Here is a 21,651-nt window from a genome sequence, read left to right on the forward strand (position 1 = left end):
AAATGTTGTCAAAATTTGTATACCATAGAAAATTTTGTCAAAATTTTATTTCTATAGAAAATCTTGTCAAAATTTTATTTCTATAGAAAATTTTGTCTAAATTTTATTTCTATAAAAAATTTTGTCAAAATTTTTATACTATAGAAAATTTTGTCAAAAGTTTATTTCTATAGAAAATTTTGTCAACAGTCGATCAAAAACGCATAAGAATGAACATTTGGATCGTTTTAAGCGAAATAAAATGGATTTTAAGCGTCGTTTCATAACTGTTGATGAGACATGGATCTACCACTATACTCCAGAGACAAAAGAACAATCCAAACAATGGACTGAAGCTGGAGGAAGTGCCCCAAGGAAGGCAAAAACAATTCAATCGGCTGGTAAGGTTATGGCAACGGTTTTTTGGGACTTCAAAGGTATTTTATTGATTGACTATCTGCAAAAGGATAAAACAATAAATTCAGAGTACTATTGCAACCTATTCGATCAATTAAATGTACAAATTCGAGAAAAACGTCCTGGCTTACAACACAAACAAAAAAAAATCATCGAGACAACGCACCAACGCACAAGAATGTTTTAACAATGGCTAAAATAAACGAATTAAAGTATGAGTTGCTTGGCCACCCACCTTATTCTCCTGATTTAGCTCCCAGTGACTTTTACTTGTTCCCAAATCTACAAAAATTCCTTGCTGGCAAGCGTTTTACCTCAAATGAAGACCTTGAGGAAAACTATTTTAATCAAGGGATAGAATTGCTAGAAAAGCGTTGGACTAAGTGTATTGAAGTTTCAGGAGATTATATTGAAAAATAAAAATATTTTTGAAAAACTAACTATTCTCTTTCATTGATAGGCTAAGAAGTTTCCGAACCGCCCTCGTACAATACTAAAGCGAATATATAAATAAACAAATATTTAAAATTAAGGAGTTCACACAAAAAAGTTCATAATTTCTTTAAATTTGTAAACTTTACTACAAATGCGCCCATCTTCGTATGACACTAAAGACATTCTTGCAATTTTGAACTTCTTTTTTTTTTTTCTTCGGACTACAAAATTGTCTTTAACAACAACACAAAAAATCACTTATCCCAGTCGAAAGTCTAAAGTACTCTAAAGTACTAAAGCACTTTTTGCAATTTTCTTATGGCCATAGCTCGAAAAATGCTGCGAATTTATTTTTAGGGTATTCAACATAGCTCTTGACTCGGCCAACAAAAATGTGAATATGTTAAGTCGGATTTTTCATCTTCATGCTGAAACCCGCAAAAATGTCGAGAAAATTACCACATTTATTAATCGATTTTTTCCGTTTTTCGACTACAGTTCTTGAACTAATGAATATTTTACGAAACTGTCGAGGGAAGAAATGTAGCCTATACAATTATGAACAACTTTGTAGTACATGCCAAAGGCTTTAATGGAAAATTAAAATTTGTGTCCTTAATTTAATAAAAACAAGTGTATACAGCACTAAGTTCGGCCGGGCCGAATCTGAAATACCCACCACCATGAACCAAATATTAGGGTTTCCTTTGAAATTTCAGGAGGGCTTGAGGACACTTCCCGAAGATAAATTTAAAGATTTCACCTATGAGGACTATATCAGATTCTGGATTTATAAGAAACATTTTTGTTTGAGTTTTAGAGGAATCATTAACATCTCTTGTAAGTGTGCAAGAAAATTATAAAATAACGTCTTGATTTGAAATCTTAAATCTGTAGAAGTAAAATCTGGAAATTTTACATTGAGTTTCAACAATTTTCATGATCAGTGCGCCTTCTACACCCTCAAGAATTGATGTCGGTCTATATGGAGGCATTACCAAATGGACCGATAAAAACTTAATCCGATACACGTTTTTGTGAGCCTAAAATACCAGAATATTTACAATTTCAGGCAAATCAGATAAAAACTACGGTTTCTAGAAACCCAAGGAGTTAAATCGGGAGATCGTTCTTATGGGGGCTATACTAAAATATGGACCGATACTCACCGTTTTCGGCACACCTCTTTATGACCCGAAAATACCGCTAGATTTCCAATTTCAGGCAAATAGGATAAAAACTTCGGATTCTAGAAGCCCATATATGGGGGCTATACCAAAATATGGACCGATACTCACCATTTTCGGCACACCTCTTTATGGTCCTAAAATACCTCTAGATTTCCAATTTCAGACAAATTGGATAAAAACTACGGTTTCTATAAGCCCAAGACCCCAAAGCGGAAGGTCGTTTTATATAGGGACCATACAAAAACATGGACCGATACTCACAAAATTTGGCACACGTATTTGTGGTCCTACAATACCTCTAGATTTCCAATTTCAGGTAAATTGAATAAAAACTGCGGTTTCTGTAAGCCCAAGAAGTAAAATCGGGAGATCGGTCTATATGGGGGCTATACCAAAATATGGACCGATACTCACAATTTTTGGCACACATATTTGTGGTCCTACAATACCTCTAGATTTCCAATTTCAGGTAAATTGAATAAAAACTGCGGTTTCTATAAGCCCAAGAAGTAAAATCGGGAGATCGTTCTATATGGAGGCTATATCAAAACATGGACCGATACTCACCATTTTTGGCACACCTCTTTATGGTCATAAAATACCTCTAAATTTCAAAAATCAGGCAAATTGGATAGAAACTACGATTTCAATAAGCCCAAGACCCCAAATCGGGAGGTCGGTTTATATGGGGACTATATCAAAACCTGGACCGATATAGCCCATCTTCGAACTTGACCTGCCTGCAGACAAAGACGAGTGTGTGCAAAATTTCAGCACGATTGCTTCATTATTGAAGACTGTAGCGTGATTACAACAGACAGACAGACGGACATCGTTATATCGTCTTAGAAATTCTCCCTGATCAAGAATATATATACTTTATATAGTCGGAAATCGATATTTCGATGTGTTACAAATGGAATGACAAACTTATACCCCCGTCACCATTCTATGGTGGTGGGTATAAAAAAATTTTGAAACAAAGATTAGAAACTTTTTTATAATGAATATTTCATTATTTTAAAGAAATTTGTCCTCAATGTGTAAAGTGCGTGTCCTAAAATTAAGGTTGTGTAATCTTTAATACCACTATAACTATTTTTTTTCAGTTCACTGAAAAAATATTTACGTGATATTAAAGATTACGCAACTTAAATTTTAGGATGCGAAATTTACAAAATATTAAGGACAAATTTCTTTAAAATAATGAAATTTTAATTAAAATAAAGTTTATAATCTTTGCTTCAAAAATTTTCTAATTTCATGTCCTTCCGTTTAAGTCCCATGTCTTTGAACTAAGGTTAATTTTCCTTAAAGTACAAAAAACACATTTTTGATTTAAAGAAATTGTCCTTAAATTAACTAAAATATTGAATTTTTAGATTTAAGATAAAAACGCTTCAAATATAGGCTAAGACTTATTTTGAGGATTTAGCGTCTTTGGTTTAAACTTTTTTTTTTTTTTGAAATTAAGAAAACCTTATTTTACTTTGATGCGCATCCGTTATAATTTGAATTTTTAAAGTGGCATTTGAGCGTACGTGAGTACCTTTATTAATAAACCGCGGAAAGAGAATGAAAATTTGATAAATAAGATATGTCCTAGATATAAAGCCAGATAGGTCGCTAAAAAATGTCTTTATTTCAAAGAAAACGCATCTTTGGCTCGGAATCAATACCAAAATCCTTAAGGGAAGGTTAAAATCTTTGGATCTAAGTAAACCTTTTTTGAGTGTGTGTACATTTTTTGTCTATTTTGATTAGATTTGTGATCACTTTGTTTGAAGTACTATTTGTTTTTATAACAAAAAAAAAAATAAAGAAAACTAATTTGCAATTTTCCTCATGACTCTCTTTTTGTTTTTGTTATTTCAGATAATACTGTTCCAATTGGCATTGCAGTAGCTCGCAAACGGCCACAGGAAACAACAGCACCACCACCACCTGGTCCTCCTCCTTCTTTAACGAGTTCCTCAACATTGCCTTTGTCGCAGCAACTTAATAAGGATATGAATTGTTTCGGTATAAGAGTAGCTGATTTAGGTAAGTGCAAACATTCAAGCCAACCAAACTACTACCACCCAACAAACATACTAGCCATCCTTGCCAAGTAGTAAGAAAGGCAAGCAGGCAGGCAGGCAGGCTTTCGGGCAAAAAAGTAATAGTCGTCTGAAGTTCTCCCAAAGAAAAAAATGCGATTGCAACAACTGCTGCTATGCCACGATCGTTGTTGTGTGCTAACTTGTTTTTTTGCCTGTATTTTTTTGTTTTTGTTTTTACTGTCTTGTGAAGCTCACCCAACTTCCTTCTTTAGTCCAATCATCATCGTCGTCATCATCATCATCATCATCAACGACGAACAAATGAACGATCCACTCCTTCTTTTCACCTACTGCACGTATTCGGCTTTATCTTTCCTTACTTGGGAATGTATATCTGCTGTAGTAGTTGTTGTATTTTTCCTTACCCCTCCTATCCATGACCAAAAACAAAAAGGCTAAACATTTTATTTTACTGATGTCATACATTTGGCGAAAAATTGCAATTTCAAGTTTGTTGAAGTTGTTTTTTTTTTCTTTTCCATTTCCGATTGTCTTCGTTGGGATCCTTATGGGAAGATTTGCTTATATCAGATAGATGGTTGGTTTTTTTTTCTTGTAAATGGTCCATTAATAAATGATCGCTCTAGTATCCGTCTAGAAATAGTAAATAAGATCATTATTGCTTAACAGTATTCATTTGTTGTCATACTCTAGGGGTCCATAGTGTTGCCAATTTGAATGTTTTTCCTCTTAAAAAAGGGCGAATGTTACCATGTTGGGAGATTTGGGAAAAAAATATCCATTTTGAAGTTTGGTATTATCTTTCGTTCTTTAAATTCCTCATAAAAATCCCCAATACATTTTTGACTCTCTTCTGAACAAGTTCACTGTTTTTTCAATTTAAACTAATTTCCCTGAAGACGAGCATCGGAGATGTCTCGAAATATTCGATATTTTCGAATAAAAATTACAACTCAATAAAACAACAACATCTGTTTTTATTTACATGACCTCAAGCCAAACTAAACAAATATTAAAAAAAAAAAATAATAATAATAAAATACATCAAAAGGCTCTGTTGTAGAAAATCAGTAATAATTTAAAAATTAACCCTTTCACTACCGATGTCCACTTAGAAGGACATTCGAAAAAGACACCAAAGTCTATTTTCCCACTTTTTTCGATTTATTTCTCGATGTTAATTTAAAGTATATGATTTAATCTAAATAAGCTATAAAAATAAAAAATAAATGAAAAATACGAAAATTTGAGAAAATTTTTCTACTGTATGTTTCTAGTAAATGGATATTTATACAAAAACTATAGCTGATACTTTTTCGGGTTTTTTTTGTATTTTTTTTCACACTTTGAAAGATTTTATAAGCCAAATAGCGCTTATTTTCGTAAGGCCATTTGGTCACAACTCAAGAATCTAGTTTTCAGAACAAGCTCATATAGCTCTTGAAGTAATTGAGGTAGGTTTTCAAAATGACAATTTTTGTTCTACATGCTATTAGTACAAGTAAAAATACAAGAAAAATAAAAGTTTTTAACATTAGGTTTATTTCGGTAGTGAAAGGGTTAAAATCCAGCAAGCTGTAATAAGATCAAGATTTCGAACCCCAACACCAAAAGAGTGTTGATCGTCTTCCAAATTACTTCTAAATCTTCAAGTAATAAAATTAGTTGGTAGACACGTTGTCAAAGTTGGTAGAATTTTACCAGAAATGTTAGATTTTTGTATTGTTTTTTACATTGGTAAAATTGTTGATTATTTTGAGATAATTTTCTATAGAAATAAAATTTTGACAAAATGTTCTATATAGAAAAAAAAATTTGAGAAAATTTTCTATATAGAAAAAAAATTTTTTTGAGATAATTTTGACAAAATTTTCTATAGAAATAAAATTTTGAGAAAATTTTCTATAGAAATAAAATTTTTACAAAATTTTCTATAGAAATAAAATTTTGACAAAATTTTCTATATAAATAACATTTTGACAAAATTTTCTATAGAAATAAAATGTTGGCAAAATTTTCTATAGAAAAAAAGTTTTAACAAAAATTTCTATAGAAATAAAATTTCGACAAATTGTTCTATAAAAATAAAATTTTGACAAAATTTTCTATAGAAATAAAATTTTGACAAAAATTTTTATATAGAAATAAAATTTTAACAAAATTTTCTATAGAAATAAAATTTTAACAAAATTTTCTATAGAAATAAAATTTTGACAAAATTTTCTATAGAAATAAAATTTTGACAAAATTTTCTATAGAAATAAAATTTTCTATAGAAATAAAATTTTAACAAAATTTTCTATAAAAATAAAATTTTAACAAAATTTTTTATAAAAATAAAATTTTGACAAAATTTTCTATAGAAATAAAATGTTGACAAAATTTTCTATAGAAATAAAATTTTGACAAAATGTTCTATAGAAATAAAATTGTGACAAAATTTTCTATAGGAATAAAATTTTGATAAAATTTCCTATAGAAATACAATTTTGACAAAACTTTCTATAGAAATAAAATTTCCGCAAACTTTTCTATAGAAATAAAATTTCCGCAAAATTTTCTATAGAAATAAAATTTTGAAAAAATTTTCTATAGAAATAAAATTTTGAAAAAATTTTCTATAGAAATAAAATTTTGACAAAATTTTCTATAGAAATAAAATTTTGAAAAATTTTCTATAGAAATAAAATTTTGACAAATTGTTCTATAGAAATAAAATTTTGACAAAATTTCCTATAGAAAAAAATTTTGACAAATTTTTCTATAGGAATTTTGACAAAATTTTCTTTAGAAATAAAATTTTGACAAAATTTTCTATAGAAATAAAAATTTTACAAATTGTTTTATAGAAATAAAATTTTGACAAATTGTTCTATAGAAATAAAATTTTGACAAAATTTTCTATAAAAATATAATTTTGACAAAATTTTCTATAGAAATAAAATTTTGACAAAATTTTCTATAGAAATAAAATTTTGACAAATTGCTCTATAGAAATAAAATTTCGACAAATTGCTCTATAGAAATAAAATTTTGACAAGATTTTCTATAGAAATAAAATTTTGACAAAATTTTCTATAGAAATAAAATGTTGACAAATACATTTTGACAAAATTTTCTATAGAAATAAAAAATCCCACAAAAATCTTTAAAATTTATGGAAATTCCCTACCAAATCCCTAAGTCCCCAACTCAGAAATTTCGTCCCCATTCACGAAAAAATATCCTCAATTTGGGGGAAATCCCCAATATTGGCAACACTGGATGGTATCATTAAGGAAAAGTCTGGTACACTAAAAAAAAAAGTGAACCTATATTTCACTAAAGCCGATTTATTTCTATTTTAGTTATTGAATTGTTAAGTTATAAGAAAGTTTCCACGACTTTAATAATTTTTTTTGCGTATAGTTAATTCAATTAACTAAAAAAGAGAGAAAAATTATTCACAAATGCAGCATAAAGATCTACTAAATTCGTGTGTCCCAGTTCAGAATTTCTTAAAGTTTGTAAATTTTACCAATAATACGCCCAACTTGAACTTCGTATGGTACTAAAGACATTTTTGAATTTTGAACTCCAATTTTCTCCTTCAAATTACAAAATTTTCAGAAAAAAATAACAATTGTGTTTAAATTGTTTTCTTGAATTTTTTGAACATTTTTTAATTTGTTTTTTTTTTTTTTTTTTTTTTTTGTGAAATCGGGGTGACTTTAACTATAATTGCCTTTTATATTTCGGTAGCAACATAAAAGATTCATTTTGCCCAAAAATCAATTTTTGGCGATGAAGCTCCCTCAAGGACCAGGACTTATCAATTTGTTAAAAAAATTTGAAAATTTTGGAAAAATTTGAAAATTTTGGAAAAATTTTATTTCTAAGAATTTTTGAAAAATGTTATTTCTTTAGAAAATGTTTGAAAAATTTTATTTGTATAGGAAATTTTTGGAAAATTTTATTTTTATAGAAAATTTTTGAAAAAATTTATTTTTATAGAAAATTATTGAAAAATATTTTTATAGAAAAATTTTTGAAAAATTTTATTTCTACAGAAAATGTTTGAAAAATTGTATTTTTATAGAAAACTTTATAATAGAAAAATTTTTATAGAAAATTTGTGAAGTACCTTTTAGTTGGAGAGGAATATTTAACAAAATCTACCACAACGTCAAGAATTCTACCAAACAGTAAAAAATCTAAAATCAAAAGTAGAGGTTGGCAACCGTGGTACCAAATTCGGCATCTTACCCCCTTTTGCGCAAGCAACGCAACTCCTTGGCTTTTATTAGTGTAACCTTTTTTGTGCATCGGTGAGCTCTTGATTTTTTTGGAACTTCAATAGCTTTAGTCCATACTCATTTTTCTATACATGTTGCATCCGCTCTCACGATATTTTCAGCATACGACCAAGTTTTCTACCATTTTGGTGTAGATATCGATCAAATCTGGCCTTCACTTTTCGGATAAATTCTGGTATTATTACCTTTTCTTCCGTCCTCTTTTTTGAACGCGATGCAACACTGCCAGTAACACGATAACGAGGAATGGTACGAGAAACAAAATATTTATTCACCTTTAAATGTCGGAAGGCTCTAATGAAAACCACTTGTGGTTTTCCTGCCAAATATAAAGCAATCAAACTATCATGCTTGAATTTCGTTATGAATAACTTTATTTCTGAATGTAATAGATCAAAATGCTTTCGTAAGCTTGTAAACAATAAAATGAACTGTCGCTGGAATAAATCAGTAAACTTTCAGACGAGTGGTTTAGATATGCTAGCAACCTGATGGTGGTTGCAATACATATCAGCCACACTATATTAATCGCTTTCAGGTTGTTTCGGATCGTAAAATTTTCTGGAGGTAGGAACCTTTGTTCCCATAATCTATGTCGGGATTGGGGGAATAAATAAGGTCATCCCTTCTATTTTACCATTGCCATATTTTAGGAAATTTTTTTCACGGGGTCGTTTACATTTCTCCTTATTTTTGGTCTTTCCACGTGGAGCTAAACTTATCCACTGGTGGGCTAAACAGATCCCCATTCCTAGTTTAGCATTAAAATTTCAAATGAAATATTTTCCAGGTCCATCCACATCTGTCTATACTCTTGGTATTTAAACTTAATTGCTTGACATCCAATATCCTCTACGATATTCAAATTTTTGTTTAGTCTTAAGATCCAGTGGTTGGCCACCACTCCTATTGTACGAATGTGTAACTAATAAATATGTGATTCCTAGCAAATAGGTCATGATTTTTTAGTTTTTTTTTTTTAAATCTATATGACGTGACTTTCATTTCCCATTAATATTGTAATTTTCAGTCGAATATATTCCGAGTATACCATTGTAAAATCTAAGAAAGAATAATGATACTGGTGGCTGGTGGTGGAGGGGCGGAAAGTAAGCAAAAGATTATCATTTCAAATGAACGCCATCCCGTTGCCACCACCACCCACAGAGAAGAGATAGTAAATAAGCGGTTTGAGGTGATGTGACCATATCTACTATATGGTTAGACTTATTTTTCAGTTACCACAAACACTTTTTCCCCATTCACTTTTGCCCCACCTCTCTGGTGGCTAATCATTGTAATCATTTGGAGTAGTCTGGTCTAACTTCTTAACCACATTCATTGTGAATATTCTATTTTATCACTGATTACTCAAAATTAGTTGAAGATTGTTTTTGTACTCTACACCATTCTAAGCTATAGGTTTTTGGAGCGATAACATTTATTTTTATAGAAAATTTTGTCAAAATTTTATTTCTAGAGAAAATTTTTGACAAAATTTTATTTCTATAGACAATTTTGTCAAAATTTTATATCTATAGAAAATTTTTGACAAAATTTTCTATAAAAATAAATGTTATTATGTCAAAATTTTATTTCTATAGAAAATTTTGTCAACATTTTATTTCTATAGAAAATTTTCTCCAAATTTTATTTCTATAGAAAATTTTCTCAAAATTTTATTTCTATAGAAAATTTTCTCAAAATTTTATTTCTATAGAAAATTTTCTTAAAATTTTATTTCTATAGAAAATTTTCTCCAAATTTTATTTCTATAGAAAATTTTTTCAAAATTTTATTTCTATAGAAAATATTCTCAAAATTTTATTTTATAAAAATTTTACTCAAAATTTTATGTCTTTCGAAAATTTTGTCAAAATTTTATTTCTATAGAAAATTTATTCAATATTTTATTTCTATAGAAAATGTTGTCAAAATTTCATGTCAATAGAAAATGTTGTCAAAATTTTATGTCTTAAAAAAATTTTGCCAAAATTTTATTTTTATAGAAAATTTTGTCAAAATGTTATTTCTATAGAAAATTGTGTCAAAATTGTGAAGAAGTCTATAAGAAGAAGGTTCTTTTTCGTATCGAGATGAAAGTCTATTAATCTTGGATCATTAATCTATAAGACCAAAAACCTTTCTTTTTTTGATTGTAAACATGTAGGGAGCCACCGTGGTGCAATGGTTAGCATGCCCGCCTTGCATACACAAGGTCGTGGGTTCGATTCCTGCTTCGACCGAACACCAAAAAGTTTTTCAACGGTGGATTATCCCACCTCAGTAATGCTGGTGACATTTCTGAGGGTTTCAAAGCTTCTCTAAGTGGTTTCACAGCAATGTGGAACGCCGTTCGGACTCGGCTATAAAAAGGAGGTCCCTTGTCATTGAGCTTAACATGGAATCGGGCAGCACTCAGTGATAAGAGAGAAGTTCACCAATGTGGTATCACAATGGACTGAATAGTCTAAGTGTGCCTGATACATCGGGCTGCCACCTAACCTTACCTTACCTTACCTTAAACATGTAGGGTATCACAAATTCGAAGATAGTCATATATCCAACTGTTCGTTTTTTTTTTGTTAGCATATTTTCTTCATTCATTCTTATTTTGATTCATTTCAAAGTTGAAGAAGAACAACAAAAACAACATTAATAATAATAATAACAACACAAAACCACTAACAACGAATATCCATTTATTTATAATATTAGTACGATTTCGTGGAAATGGATTTGCTGATTTTTTTCTGTTGCTCTTTACTTTGTTTTGTTGTGGTGATGGTGTTGGTCATTTGAAAATGGTGATCACCTTAGTTTGCTTAGGTATTAATTCTAAGCCGGAGAATGGGCTTGAATTTGTGACTTATCTTTAAGCAGATTTGCATATTCTACATTTAATTCAATGTTTCCATCTATAATTTGCATTTGTTTTAAGTGTTTGATTGTTAATACAAATGGAGAAATCGAGTGTGAAACAGTGTTTTGTGACCTACACACTTTATTTTAGTTTCTGGAATTATTATTTGTGGAGAAAGTTTCCATTACTATAATAATTTTTTGCGTACGATAGTTAAATGAACTAAAAAAAGGGGAAAAATTATACACAAATGAAGCATAAAGATTTACTAAATTTACTAGAAACGTGATGATGGGTTCACTGTTTTTTTCCGCGTATTTCCACTCTAGGTACCGTGAAAAAAATATTGTCGTGGGGCACAAGATTTCATGTCCTAAAATAAAAATGCGAATTTTGCTTAGCATACAAGACGCAAAAAATTTTTGGTTTCTTGACAAAAAGTCGATAAGATTTTCAATAAAGTCTCTGTTCTTATTTTTGTTTATTTTTTCTGATTGAATCACGAAATTATTTGATTCAATTAATTTTTTATTTGAAATGTCTTCAATTACAGAATTAAATTAAAAAATTACTTTATACTATTGAGTTTTGTGGCTGATTTTTGTTTAAATTAAAAATATTTGTTGAATCAATTAAATTTTTAATTGAATATTTTTAAAGACTCAAGACTTTAATTGGTATTAAGTATTAAGTGTGGGTATTAAGTTCGAGTTTAGCCACGATTACTTCTTTAATAATCCATTTTAAAGAATTTAAAGTTGCTTTGGGTTTTTTCCCAAATTATAATAAAATTTGCCCAAATTTGGTTCAAATTTGGGACTAATTTAATTTTAATAAATATCAATTGTCGCATATAAATTGTCCACTTTTGGAAGGTATCCGGTTTTCAGAGTGGCCACCGAACCTCTTAAAAATATTCCGGGAAAAATGCGTTTCATCCTTAACGCTGAAAAATCTAATCTAAAATGTTTCACGTCCACAAATTTTATACCCATTCATACACCCAGAGAAGGAATATGATCAACCCAAATATTTTTCAAGAGTATAATATTCCTTTTTACGGCGAATCTGGAACATTTTTGTCGCAAAAATGTTTTTTTTTTTTTTTTTTGGCAAACTAACATTCTGGTCAACATTAGATACATAATTTCCCAGATATTAACATGGTTGCGATAAACATGTTACATCTTCTCTATGATAAAGTAACTCATTACCCAGCAAAACCTGGGTAAGTAGTAGGGGTGAAAAACTGATTATTAATTTAATTTAATTAATTTGGAAGTAACTTAGTAAGTTACTTCCAAAATTATTTGGTCGTGACAGTTTTAGCTGTGGCATTATTTCGGCTACCATTAACGATGCCAATAATCGTTCAAGAAGTTTTTCTACCAACGAAATTCAATAAAAAAAACTTAATAAACATGATTTCTTAATAAATATGATTAAAAACAAGAGGTCTCGGCAGGATTCTAATCCGGATCTCAAGATATGATTTGTTTCGTAGTCGACGACTGGTAAGCGATATTTATTATATAATGCTGAAAGTAGTAAGATTCGGTAGTGCTGGATGAATCACTAGCACGGTTGCCACTGTTGGTAGAATTCTACCAAAAATGGTAGATTTTTATTTTAGAAATAACATTTTGACAAAATCTTCTATAGAAATAAAATTTTGACAAAATTTACTATAGAAATAACATTTTGTGAAAATTTTCCATAGAAATAAAATTTTGTCAAAATTTTCTATAGAAATAAAATTTTGTCAAAATTTTTTATAGAAATAAAATTTTGACAAAATTTTCTATTAAAATAAAATTGTGACAAAATTTTCTATAGTCATAAAATTTTGACAACATTTTCCATAGAACTAAAATGTTAACAAAATTTTCGATAGAAATAAAACTGTGGCAACTTTTTCTATAGAAATAAAATTTTGACAAAATTTTCTATAGAAATAAAATTTTGTCAAAATTTTCTATAGAACTAAAATTTTGACATAATTATAGAAATAAAGTTTTGACAAAATTTTCTATAGAAATAAAATTTTGACAAAATTTTTATAGAAATAAAATTTTGACAAAATTTATATAGAAATAAAATTTTGAGAAAATTTTATATAGAAATAAAATTTTGACAAAATTTTCTATAGAAATAAAATTTTGACAAAATTTTCTATAGAAAAAAAAATTTGACAACATAGAAATAAAATGTTGCCAGAATTTTCTATAGAAATAAAATTTTGACAACATTTTCCATAGAACTAAAATGTTAACAAAATTTTCGATAGAAATAAAATTTTGCCAGAATTTTCTATAGAAATAAAATTGTGGCAACATTTTCTATAGAAATACAATTTTGACAAAATTTTCTATAGAAATAAAATTTTGACAAAATTTTCTATAGAAATAAAATTTTGAAATAAATTTTCTATAGAACTAAAATTTTGACATAATTATCTATAGAAATAAAATTTTGACAAAATTTTCTATAGAAATAAAATTTCGACAAAATTTTCTAAAGAAATAAAATTGTGGCAAAATTTTGTATAGAGAACAAAATTTTTAGACCAGCTTTTTTGGTTTTGTAGTTTTTTTGGTAAAATTTTCTCAAAATTTTGGTAGATTAATTTTGGTTCGAGTGACAACCGTGTTCAGTGTCCCTTTATTTTGAGTGCAGGTCGCTACTAACCTACCCCAACCCCTAACTAATGACATTTCGACACTAACAACCACAGTTACGGGATCACAATTATGTCTCTTAGCCACTGTATTGCAATGTAGGGTATAACAAACACTTTTTTGAATCTAATTAACTCGGTTACAAGTTTGTATGATTTTGTGTAATATTTATTAGTACGAAAAAATTTTTATGATTGCCCCGCCCGCACCTTAATACCACTGTAATTGTAAGCCTGTGTGCGTGTGTGTATGTGCGGGCCTAACTTTTTTTTCTTTAGAGAATTCTCGTTTTTAGGATTAATAAAAATTACGGCTGCAAAAAAAAAAGAAGGCGCACCACATTGAGAAAACAAGTTTTGCTCTTGGTTTAATCGCTGGGTCGCCGCGTCTATTGTTTATAAACACAACGGCTCAGCACCATACCACACCGCACAGCATTTTAAACTACAGTAAAGCACAAACCATAACGGCAGCGCGCACCATTTCGGCATGCCACACTCCATAGACACCATTCAGAGTTAGCCGGGCTAAAATGCCAGAACGCCACTGCTATCGCTGCTGTTGCTGCTGCTGCTGAAGCTGTAGTCATCAGTAAAGTTAACCAGCAGCAGCACGAGCAAGTCTCACAGTAAGGTATTCCAACAACCAGCCATTATTCCATGAACTGGGGAGATTTTTGTTTGGCTATTCTTTGTTGTTGGTGTTGTTGCTGCTGCTTCTGTTGTTGTTTTATGATGTTTTTTTTCACAAATAATTTTGTGCCGTTTTTTCGTGAATTTGGTTAATTTTATGTATTTTTTCGTATTAGTTTAATGGCAGTGAATGTGTGTGTTTTTTTGCATTTAATGATTTTTGTTTTTATAATTTAGTAGGTATTTTTTATGTTTTCCTGCTATTTTTACAAACGCTTATAAAATTAGCGAACTTTAGTATTTGTTTTTTCGTCTTTGAAAAATAATGGTGAGTGGATGTTTTTGTCCATTGTAAGAGAAAAATAATTGGGAAAATTTTAATGGAAAATTTCAAATTTATTTCGAGGGAAATCAAATCTTAGAGATCAAAAAATTATAACATGCTATTATAGAAAGAGTTTGGTTTTTCTGCTGGTGCAATCATTTCCGCTTTACTCCATAAATTTTTATGATGGAAAATAAACATATTTTTAAATTTCTTTAATGGGAACATTGCTATCTATACCTTTCCAAAATCCTACTTTTTTGATTGATTCAACACTCTTGTAATTTGGATATTTTGCCGTCGGCAAAAATATTTTTCAATTCACATAACAATATTATTTCATAAATTTTCTCAAAATTTTATTTCCATAGAAAATTTTCTCATAATTTTATTTCCATAAAAAAGTTTTCTCAAAATTTTATTTCTATAGTAAATTTTCCCAAAATGTTATTTCTATAGTAAATTTTCTCAAAATTTTATTTCAATAGAAAATTTTTCCAAATTTTATTTCCATAAAAAATTTTCTCAAAATTTTATTTCTATAGTAAATTTTCCCAAAATGTTATTCCTATAGTAAATTTTCTCAAAATTTAATTTCTATAGAAAATTTTTCAAAATTTTATTTCTATAGAAAATTTTGTCAAAATTTTATTTATATTGAAAATTTTGTCAAAATTTTATTTATATTGAAAATTTTGTCAAAATTTTATTTCTATAGAAAATTTTCTCAAAATTTTATTTGTATCGAAAATTTTCTCAAAATTTTATTTATATCGAAAATTTTGTTTTTATAGAAAATTTTATTTCTATAGAAATTCTTCAGGTCGAAAACCTATGTTGTAAGCATCAATATTTCCTGTTTATATTCATAATTCATTACGATTGTAAATATATATAAATAAATAGAAATTTTCGTCAAAATTTTATTTCTATATGAAATTTTGTCAATTTTTTTCTATAGAAATTGTTGTAAAATTTTTATTTCTATAGAAATTTTTGATAACATTTTATTTCTATATGAAATTATGTCAAAATGTTATTTCTGTGGAAAATTTTCTCAAAATTTTATTTCTATAGAAAATTTTGTTAAAATTGTGATTTCTATAGAAAATTTTGTCAAAATTGTGATTTCTATAGAAAATTTTGTCAAAATTTTACTTCTATAGAAAATTTTGTCAAAATTTTATTTATATAGAAAATTTTATTTCTATAGAAAATTTTGTGATTTCTATAGAAAATTTTGTCAAAATTTTATTTCTGTGAAAATTTTGTCAAAATTTTATTTCTGTGGAAAATTTTGTCAAAATTTTATTTCTATGGAAAATTTTTTCAAAATTTTATTTCTGTAGAAAATTTTGTAAAAATTTTATTTCTATAGAAACTTTGTGAAGCATCTCTTAGTTGGAGAGGAATAATTTGCAAAATCTACTACAACAACCATCAAGTAAAAAATCTTCCCAGCCAAAGATGCGGAGAATTTCATTAAGGACAAATTTAAGACACAATTCTCTTTTAAATTTAAGTTTTGCGTACTTGATTCTAGGAAACAAAGTTTAATTTGTTCGTTTTTTCAGTTGTTTCTTCATATGTTATCAGAATCCTTTAAAGTCATGTTAAAGACAAATTAATTTTCCAAATTCAGACTCGACTAAAAGAAGAACTTATACTTCAAGTCGACAAATTTAAATTAATTTTGAAGAATTTTTTAGAATTATTAAAGCCAAGATGATTTTAGTCAAACAAAATTTCAAAATTTCGTTTTAGGATACGCAATTTTATTTTATTTTTGAAAATTTTATCAAAATTTTATTTCTATAGAAAATTTTGTCAAATTTTTATTTCTTTAGAAAATTATGTCAAAATTTTATTTCTATAGAAAATTTTGTCAATATTTTGTTTTTATAGAAAATTTTGTCAAAATTTTATATTTATAGAAAAATTTGTCAAAATTGTATTTATATAGAAAATTTTATCAAAATTTTATTTCTATAGAAAATTTTGTCTAAACTTTATTTCTATAGTAAATTTTCTCAAAATTTTATTTCTATAGAAAATTTTGTCTAAATTTTATTTCTATAGAAAATTTTTTTAATTTTATTTCTATAGTAAATTTTCTCAAAATTTTGTTTCTATAGAAAATCTTGTCAAAATTTTGTTTCTATAGAAAATCTTGTCAAAATTTAGATTCTATAGAAAATTTTGTCAACATTTTATAACTATAGAAAATTTTGTCAAAATTTTATTTCTATAGAAAATTTTGTGTACATTATTTGTATAGAAAATGTTGTTAAAATTTTATTTCTCTAGAAAATTTTGTTACATTTTTATACCCTGCTCCACACTGTGGAACATGGTATTATAAGTTAGTGCATATGTTTGCAACACCCAGAAGGAGACGAGATAGACACATGGTGTCTTTGGTCGTTTGGTCTAGGTCGCAGTTTTAGTCCAATCGACTTCAAATTTGGCACAAGTATGTGTTTTGGCTCAGAATAGATCCCTATTGATTTTGGAAGAAATCGGTTCAGATTTAGATATAGCTCCCATATATATATATATATATATTTCGCCCGATATGGACTTATATGGCCCCAGAAGCCAGAGTTTTACCCTAATTTGCTTAAATGCACAAGAAGAACAATTAGTACTATAGTCAAGTTCCCATATATATCTTTCGCCCGATATGGACTAATATGGTCCCAGAAACCAGAGTTTTAGCCCAATTTGGTTGAAATTTTGCACAGGTGGTAGAATTAGCATTGTAGCTATGCGTGCCAAATTTGGTTGAAATCGGTTCAGATTTAGATATAGCTCCCATATATAGCTTTCGTCCGATTTACACTCATATGACCACAGAGGCCAATTTTTTGCTCCGATTTAGTTGAAATTTTTCACAGGGAGTAGAATTAGCATTGTAGCTATGTGTGCTAAATTTGGTTGAAATCGGTTCAGATTTAGATATAGCTCCAATATATAGCTTTCGGCCGATTTACACTCATATGACCACAGAGGCCAATTTTTAACTCCGATTTCGTTGAAATTTTGCACAGGGAGTAGAATTAGCATTGTAGCTATGCGTGCCAAATTTGGTTGAAATCGGTTCAGATTTAGATATATCTCCCATATATAGCTTTCGCCCGATTTACACTCATATGACCACAGAGGCCAATTTTTAACTCCGATTTAGTTGAAATTTTGCACAGGGAGTAGAAGTAGCATTGTTGCTATGCGTGCCAAATTTGATTGAAATCGGTTCAGATTTAGATATAGCTCCCATATATATGTTTTTCTGATTTCGACAAAAATGGTCAAAATACCAACATTATCCTTGTAAAATCGCCACTGCTTAGTCGAAACGTTGTAAAAATGACTCTAATTTTCCTAAACTTCTAATACATATATCGAGCGATAAATCATAAATAAAATTTTTTAAGTTTGCTTTAAATTGCTTCAGATTTAAACGTTTCCCATATTTTTATACCCTTCACCACTACTGTGGTACACGGTATAATAAGTTTGTGCATTTGTATGTAACGCCAAGAAGGAAAAGTCTGAGACCCATCGTTTAGTATACCGATCGTCTTAGAATTAAATTCTGAGTCGATTTAGTATGTCCGTCTGTCTGTCTGTCTGTCTGTCTGTCCGTCTGTCTGTCTGTTGATGTATTTTTGTGTGCAAAGTACAGCTCGCAGTTTTAGTCCGATTGTCCTAAAATTTGGTATAGGGTCCTGTTTCGGCTCAAAGACGATCCCTATTGATTTTGGAAAAAATCGGTTCAGATTTAGATATAGCTGCCATATATATTTTTCACCGATCTGGTCATAATTGGCGTGTATATCAACCGATCTTCCTCAAATTCCGTACATCCGAATATTTTATGAGTCTCGAAAAACTTGCAAAATATCAGCCACATCGGTTCAGATTTAGATATAGCTCCCATATATAGCTTTCGACCGATTTACACTCATTTGCCCACAGAGGCCAATTTTTTGCTCCGATTTAGTTGAAATTTTGCACAAGGAGTAGAATTAGCATCGTACCTATGCGTGTCAAATTTGGTTGAAATCGGTTCAGATTTAGATATAGCTCCTATATAGGTTTCGCCCGATTTACACTCATATGACCATAGAGACAAATTTCCTACTCCGATTTAGTTGAAATTTGGCACAGGGAGTATAATTAGCATTGTAGCTATGCGTGCCAAATTTGGTCGAAATCGGTTCAGATTTAGATATAGCTCCCATATATATGTTTTTCTGATTTCGACAAAAATGGTCAAAATACCAACATTTTCCATGTAAAATCGCCACTGTTTAGTCGAAAAGTTGTAAAAATTACTCTATTTTTCCTTAACTTCTAATGCATATATATCGAGCGATAAATCATAAATAAACTTTTGCGAAGGTTTCTTAAAATTGCTCCAGATTTAAATGTTTCCCATATTTTTTTACTAACATTGTGTTCCACCCTAGTGCATTAGCCGACTTAAATTTTGAGTCTATAGATTTTGTAGAAGTCTATCAAATTCTGTCCAGATCGAGTGATATTTAAATGTATGTATTTGGGACAAACCTTTATATATAGCCCCAACACATTTGACGGATGTGATATGGTATCGAACATTTAGATCTACAAAGTGGTGCAGGGTATAATATAGTCGGCCCCGCCCGACTTTAGACTTTCCTTACTGGTTTTTACTAACATTGTGCGGCTAGTGCATTAGCCGACTTAAATTTTGAGTCTATAGATTTTGTAGAAGTCTATCAAATTCTGTCCAGATCGAGTGATATTTAAATGTATGTATTTGGGACCGTTATATATAGCCCCCAACACATTTGACGGATGTGATATGGTATCGAAAATTTAGATTTACAAAGTGGTGCATGGTATAATATAGTCGGCCCCGCCCGACTTTAGACTTTCTTACTTGTTTTCTATAGAAAATTTTGTCAAAATTTTATTTCTATTTTTTTATTTCAAATCTTGGTAAAATACCATATTAGTTATTTTTCCCATGCATTGAGAAAAACAAAAGATATATGTAATAAAATAAAATTAAACCCAAATTGACAATATTTTGGGGACCAATTAACCAAATGTTGCTTTGCGCGGCACTTAAAATTTAACCCGGCATTCATTAATCGTCACATTGAAGCCATTAGCCACAAAACGAAAAACCGTCCAGCTAACCCAAAACGAGTCTTTACTTTTGCATTTGCACCTTCAGAAAAAGAAAAAAATACACGTGAAAATGAATGTAAATAAATGTATCCGTTCATATGTACATATATATGTATATAACACATTCATGTATGCATATCATTATTTTACATTTAGGCATATACAAATACATATTCAATTTCTATATGTGTAAAAGGGTAGATCGAAATTAATAGATTATTTTTTTAAGACAGTTTTGTAATGTTTTTGAGAAATTTAAGATTTTTCCATCAGTTAGGCTTCAGATAAAACGGTCAAAAGAGAAGAGACAAAAATTTCTATAGTAATACAATTTTGATGAAATTTTCTATAGAAATTAAAATTTGACAAAATTATCTATAGAAATAATTTAAAATTGTACATAATTTTCTATAAAATCAATATTGCATATACTGAAATGAAATAAAATATTTTGGGGTGGATTTCCATGCTCATTCTCATGGGGCTCATACATTGAAAAAATATCACCAAAAATAAAAAAATGAAAAAGTTAATTTATACAATTAGCTTATTAATCAAACTCGAAACATTAAGTCAATTAGGTCAATGATTGAAAGTTTAAAAATTTTTAATTAGAAAATTAATTGATACAATTAACTTTTTATTCAAATTAGAAACATGTTTAATTAATAAAAAAATTAATTAACAAATTCACTAAAAAAATTAATCGATGTCGATTGCAAAACACTATTAACACTGATTGGAAATTGGATTAAAGTTTGACTTAATTAATTAATAATTAATTTGAGTTTTTGAATTGACATCAGTTAAATTTTTGATTGAATCAATTAAAAATTTCATTGATTTTAGCATTCAACATCAATCAAATTTTCAATTGAATCGATCAAAAATTTAATTGATTTTTTGTGCCCAATTAAAACTGTGATTGATATTTTAATTTTTTTAAGAAGGTCATAGTCATGACAAAATGCGATTTTATTCTAAATAATTAGGATAAACATAAAAAATATATATATTTTTTTTTTAACTTTTTAGATTTTTATTTCTATGTAAAGACGTTTTGAATAATGCTTGCATTTCACGTCGGCCGATTCTATTATTTTGTTTATTATAGTTGATACGCCTTCAATTATTTCTATGATTAATTTCCCGATTGAAGACAAAAACATTTTTTTTTCTGTGTGTGTGACTGGTCACTCCCACCCGACCAAAGTGCCGAGAAATGGCGAAGGTTCTCTAAAGCGAACATTTTTCGAAATAAATTAACACGCACATTATTCGAGAAAAGTTCGATAATAGAAAAATTTCGAACGTTCGTTGTTTCGAAGTAATAACGAATATCTTTCGGTTTATTTGTTGGTGTTCCGCCATGTTTGTTTTTGACAAAGACAGAGATTAAAAAGTCATTTCAGTTTAAGAAATTGTTAAGTGCGGATGAAGTGTCTAAGTGATTCTAAAAGAGGTAAGTAATTTATTTATATATCTTTGAAAAAACTACCAATTTTCTTTCTTGTTTAATTTGCAGAAAATTGATTATAGTCCTTTTCAATGGCATAGCCACGACCGGCTTAATAAGAAATTTCGCGCAAAGAA

At 28.8% G+C, this 21,651-nt stretch overlaps 1 protein-coding gene across 3 annotated transcripts in view; it reads left to right on the forward strand.

Annotated features, from left to right (window-relative positions):
• wge (BAH domain and coiled-coil containing protein winged eye) overlaps positions 1-21,651 on the forward strand; it is a 141,221-nt gene that overhangs the window by 22,157 nt on the left and 97,413 nt on the right. For all 3 annotated transcript variants that reach the window (XM_075290146.1, XM_075290144.1, XM_075290145.1), the window contains exon 2: positions 3,897-4,064. In XM_075290146.1, the coding sequence (XP_075146261.1) occupies positions 3,897-4,064 (168 nt within the window). The remainder of the gene's footprint in view (positions 1-3,896; positions 4,065-21,651) is intronic.

Source organism: Haematobia irritans, chromosome 1 (genome assembly GCF_050003625.1).
Source record: "Haematobia irritans isolate KBUSLIRL chromosome 1, ASM5000362v1, whole genome shotgun sequence".
In the NCBI taxonomy this organism is placed as follows: Eukaryota; Metazoa; Arthropoda; class Insecta; order Diptera; family Muscidae; genus Haematobia; species Haematobia irritans.